Source organism: Aquarana catesbeiana, linkage group LG02, assembly GCF_042186555.1.
Source record: "Aquarana catesbeiana isolate 2022-GZ linkage group LG02, ASM4218655v1, whole genome shotgun sequence".
NCBI classification, from domain to species: domain Eukaryota; kingdom Metazoa; phylum Chordata; class Amphibia; order Anura; family Ranidae; genus Aquarana; species Aquarana catesbeiana.
The window spans coordinates 700,380,742-700,386,422 of NC_133325.1; the positions used below are offsets into that span (position 1 = coordinate 700,380,742).

At 37.5% G+C, this 5,681-nt stretch overlaps 1 protein-coding gene across 1 annotated transcript; it reads left to right on the forward strand.

The window, feature by feature from the left end:
* The first annotated feature begins 1,594 nt into the window (after positions 1–1,594).
* On the forward strand, positions 1,595–5,104 carry LOC141129103 (polyubiquitin-like). Its single transcript, XM_073616899.1, has 2 exons — positions 1,595–1,750; positions 2,596–5,104. Exons 1-2 carry the CDS (start codon positions 1,634–1,636, stop codon positions 4,414–4,416), a joined length of 1,938 nt encoding a protein of 645 aa, XP_073473000.1. The 5' UTR covers positions 1,595–1,633; the 3' UTR covers positions 4,417–5,104.
* Positions 5,105–5,681: the final 577 nt, after the last annotated feature.

Genomic DNA, 5,681 nt, shown 5'->3' on the forward strand with positions numbered 1-5,681 from the left:
GTGCAGCTGATTGCGTTTCTTTGCACATATAATGATGGAGTGTTAGGCATTGTGTGATAATGTACTGTATAATGTACTGTAATGAAAATGGCTGTTTTCAAAGGTACACTCTGTTTTGGCCCATTAATATACAGTATTTACACTGTATATAGTGATTTTAGTTGCACTGTTCTATATTCTTTCAGTTTACATAACAATTCAGAACCTCTTCTTGACACATTTGAAATAGAAAATCCGAGCGAATCAAGGAAGCAAATAGAAAAATCAAACAAATATCGGTTTGCAATGTCATTGTATATCTTGTTTTCACATAAGACAAGCATGCTTTTTAGATTTAGTGACTCTTTAATGACACACTTCAGAGATTGCAGAACAGGTTATAGTACATTAGAATAATTATATAAATGTATGCAGTGAAGACACAATCTGTACCACACCTATAGTAGAAGAATGACTCAATATTCTGCAATTATTAACAACCTAATCTATGTAAACAGCATGCAAGTGCATTAATTCAATGGCTTGAAGTGAGACCTGTCAAAATGTTTTGTTTTTTTCTAGTTTTGGACAGCTTAGGGAAGGATTAGCACCTCGATCAAATTTGTAAGTGACTTAAGAAAAATAAGCTCCACGCCAATGGTTGAGTCTAAATATATTCATTTTATGAAAGTGCCAGAAAGAAATAAGCCGCCACATTTAGACAGCTCTAAGTGCCCCCTTCATTAGGGCAAATATGAAAACTGGGCTTGTGAAAATTGGATGGGAATGATGCCAGATTCAAAACAGTTGAAAGGTTCAAAGGTTTAGCTTCTATTTTTAGATTCAAATTGACAAAGTAGATCACAAGTGATCGAAAAGACATCCATGCACATTAATTCCTGAAGTACCTTAAAAAAATCAGCAGGGTCCAGCATGTGATTCCCTTTCTTCCGTTCTACCTAAACAAATATATCAGTTTGGCTGTATTTACTCTTTAATGTTTATATGATCATAATGCCACCCTTAAAGAATCCATTATACCCTGGAGCATGCCCAGAAAACTTCTATATTCAGTGCACAGCTGAAACAAATGTGCATCTATCATTTACAGCAGATCATTTTTAATTTATGTAACTGGAGTACTAATGGCAATGCCTGTGTGTAAAGTAAAAATGTAAAATGTCACACCGACAAAACATCAGTTTGGATAGTAGTACTAAAATCATTTAGAAAACAAAAAATACCGTTTAAAACTTTTGTCATCTAAAAGTGAATTTAAAGCAATCTTAAAGCTCTATTAGCTAATCATAAGGAATCATACACATCACAATCATAACATGATTATGCAAGTGTTGGTCTAAGGCCCCCATAATAAACACCACACACATGTGTGCAAAAACACTTACGTACACACCAGTTGATTACTAAAACAGAACAGCCCTTATTAAAGGACTTTCCTCCGAAACTTTCTGGTGATCTAGTTATTCTAGTCCTGTTTCATTTATGCAATCTTTTACAATGACACATCAATACAAGGAAGATTAATAACAAGGAGCTGCCCAGCACACTAAACTATCATTAAGACAATTAGACGTATTATAGATTTTATGCATAGAGGAGGAATGTGCAATATAATTGGACTGGTTTCTTGTTGATGTCATCTGGGAGTTTGTATATATATATATATACAGGTTTATGCTTATTGAAAGCTGTTTCTGGTAGATCTTCAGAAGAGCAAGGCTCCAGCAGTGGCAAAGCAACGTGCAGTAAGGTAAGTTCTCTGATAAGTTTCCTCTTTTTCTTTTTATTGAATGAAAGCATGCCAGGTGTAAATGGGAAGCACAAACTCGGCTTAGAATATAGGTCTTCATCACACTTTCTATCTGCATAAAGAGTGGTGGAAAATAACTATAACAATAAGTTTATAACTAAGTTATAACTATAAAATAAGTTTTCTGCATATGCGTGCTTCTTTTGTATCCTTGCACATCAGTACTGAGTTGCATTCACTGCTCTGTGAATGTAGCTAAGCACTGATTATAATTGGATCCCAAATATTGTTTACAGTAATTAATGTTCTAGTATAGATTGAGGATCCTTGATGGAATGCAATGGGATCAAAAAGGGCTCTGTCTTACTTTCTAAGCATCATCATAAGTCCTGTTAGAAGCACTCCTTATGTCTCAGGGACACTGCAATGAACAGTGAGTTCCTTGAATTCAGTTACGAGAAGTTAGCGCAAGATATACCTTGGTGGAGCAAAAGCTGTCAGACGAATGATTAGATTAGTATTAGTATGATTTAGATATTATATTGGCTAAGTACTTAAAAAAATGAAAGACAGCATTTGTCAAACAAACTTTTATAATAAAAAATGTAATGTATTACTTTGAACTCTCTCATTGATAGAGGAAATCAAACATACATTATGTTCAAGCGTATTTATTAACTAGTGCAATATAGGCATTTTTTTCTGTACGTATTTTTGTTTCTAAATCTTAGACTGCAAGGAAATAAAATGTTTTCAAAGTATCTTACTGATAGCAAGAAAATTGTTATCATTTTAAAAAATTGACCTATCTTTGAATAATTATGTATGTATAATTTCCCTTTCAGCCAGCCATGCAGATCTTTGTAAAAACCCTCACAGGCAAGACCATCACCCTTGAGGTTGAACCTAGCGACAGTATTGAAAATGTGAAATGCAAAATCCAAGACAAAGAAGGTATCCCCCCTGACCAGCAGAGGTTGATCTTTGCTGGGAAGCAGCTGGAAGACGGTCGCACCCTTTCTGACTACAACATCCAAAAAGAATCCACCCTTCACCTTGTGCTCCGTCTGAGAGGTGGTATGCAGATCTTTGTGAAAACCCTCACAGGCAAAACCATCACCCTTGAGGTTGAGTGCAGTGACAGTATTGAAAATGTGAAATGTAAAATCCAAGACAAAGAAGGTATCCCACCAGACCAGCAGAGATTGATTTTTGCTGGCAAGCAATTGGAAGATGGCCGCACCCTTGCTGACTACAACATCCAGAAAGAATCCACCCTTCACCTTGTGCTCCGTCTGAGAGGTGGTATGCAGATCTTTGTGAAAACCCTCACAGGCAAGACCATCACCCTTGAGGTTGAGTGCAGTGACAGTATTGAAAATGTGAAATGTAAAATCCAAGATAAAGAAGGTATCCCACCAGACCAGCAGAGATTGATATTTGCCGGCAAGCAGTTGGAAGATGGCCGCACCCTTGCTGACTACAACATCCAAAAAGAATCTACCCTTCACCTTGTGCTACGTCTGAGAGGTGGTATGCAGATCTTTGTGAAAACCCTCACAGGCAAGACCATCACCCTTGAGGTTGAGTGCAGTGACACTATTGAAAATGTGAAATGTAAAATCCAAGATAAAGAAGGTATCCCACCAGACCAGCAGAGGTTGATCTTTGCTGGGAAGCAGCTGGAAGACGGTCGCACCCTTTCTGACTACAACATCCAAAAAGAATCCACCCTTCACCTTGTGCTCCGTCTGAGAGGTGGTATGCAGATCTTTGTGAAAACCCTCACAGGCAAGACCATCACCCTTGAGGTTGAGTGCAGTGACAGTATTGAAAATGTGAAATGTAAAATCCAAGATAAAGAAGGTATCCCACCAGACCAGCAGAGATTGATATTTGCCGGCAAGCAGTTGGAAGATGGCCGCACCCTTGCTGACTACAACATCCAAAAAGAATCTACCCTTCACCTTGTGCTACGTCTGAGAGGTGGTATGCAGATCTTTGTGAAAACCCTCACAGGCAAGACCATCACCCTTGAGGTTGAGTGCAGTGACACTATTGAAAATGTGAAATGTAAAATCCAAGATAAAGAAGGTATCCCACCAGACCAGCAGAGATTGATCTTTGCTGGGAAGCAGTTGGAAGATGGCCGCACCCTTGCTGACTACAACATCCAGAAAGAATCCACCCTTCACCTTGTGCTCCGTCTGAGAGGTGGTATGCAGATCTTTGTGAAAACCCTCACAGGCAAGACCATCACCCTTGAGGTTGAGTGCAGTGACAGTATTGAAAATGTGAAATGTAAAATCCAAGATAAAGAAGGTATCCCACCAGACCAGCAGAGATTGATATTTGCCGGCAAGCAGTTGGAAGATGGCCGCACCCTTGCTGACTACAACATCCAAAAAGAATCTACCCTTCACCTTGTGCTACGTCTGAGAGGTGGTATGCAGATCTTTGTGAAAACCCTCACAGGCAAGACCATCACCCTTGAGGTTGAGTGCAATGACACTATTGCAAATGTGAAATGTAAAATCCAAGATAAAGAAGGTATCCCACCAGACCAGCAGAGATTGATCTTTGCTGGGGAGCAGTTGGAAGATGGCCGTACCCTTGCTGACTACAACATCCAGAAAGAATCTCCCCTTCACCTTGGCTTCGTCTGAGAGGAGGCAAACAGAATTTATTAAGTTAGATGATTTTGTTCTGAATGTTTTAAATTCTTTTTTGTGATTTGAATAATTCGGTGGGTTTTCTGAGTAAGTTGATGGATGAAAATATTCTTAATTTTCAATAAAACTTCCCTCATATGAACACTCTGTGTTGTATTAATTTGATGCTTTCAAAATAATATAATAAATTATTAAACTGGTGTCTTTAAAAGTAAAATAAAAAGTAAAAGTAAAACGTGAAGTAAAAAAAAGGCTACTCATTGGAGTTGTTTTACTAAAGGTGAATAGGCCTATTCATTTTACAAGGGCATGCTCCCCTAGCTTAGCAAATGTGGTGAAAATTCACTTTGCAAATAATACCCAATCACATGCAAGGAAAGTAAAAAAAAAAAATGTATTTTTTTTCTGATTGCACATTATTGGATGATGGAAATCAGAATGAGGTTCATCCCATTCAACAAGCTAACAGAAAATTCCATTGTAAAGTGAACAATTTATTTGGCTTTAGTAGATCAAACCCACTGGGTGCTGGTGAAGGAAAGAATTCTACTTATGAAAGTCTTCCAATCAACAGACTGAATTTCTAAGTTGAGTTTATTACACAGTTGACTGAACTTCACTTCTGTAAATTAAACATTCTTTTGTATGGAAAGTATTTTTATAAATAAAATAATGACACAGATTGAGTATTAGCTTTTAAATAAGTCAAGGTCTATATGTGAGAGAGTCTATTTTATGCACTTGAATTTTTTCTTTTTTTTTTTGAGAATTTACTTCCCTTTATCTGCTTTTTTTTTTTTTTTTTTTGGGAGGGGAGGGGGTTGTTTGTACATTGTAAATTACTTTTTTTGTTTATAATTTGCTGAACCTACAATCTACATTTTACTCATCTACTTTTCTCAAATCACGTTGCCTTCTAATCTGTGATTTTAAGACAATCGTACAGTCTTCTGTTATTTGAATGGTGCTAATATTGCTGTTCCCACATTCCCATCGTGAGATTGACATAGCATGGTGCAAAGCTAGCTCCCATGGCTGTGCCCCTGGTCTGTAAATAGAATTGGCGGTCAAAGGTGAAAAAAATATGTTCTAAACAGTATTGGATGGCCTCTAAAATGAAACTAGCTTGTTTACGGTTGATATAGGAGTGGTGCAAAAGAAAAAATTTCACAGCTAGGTGGGATGGACGTGGGATGGGATGGGATGGACAAAATAAACCAGCATGTTCCTACCCTGGAAAATGAATAAGCAATTGCACT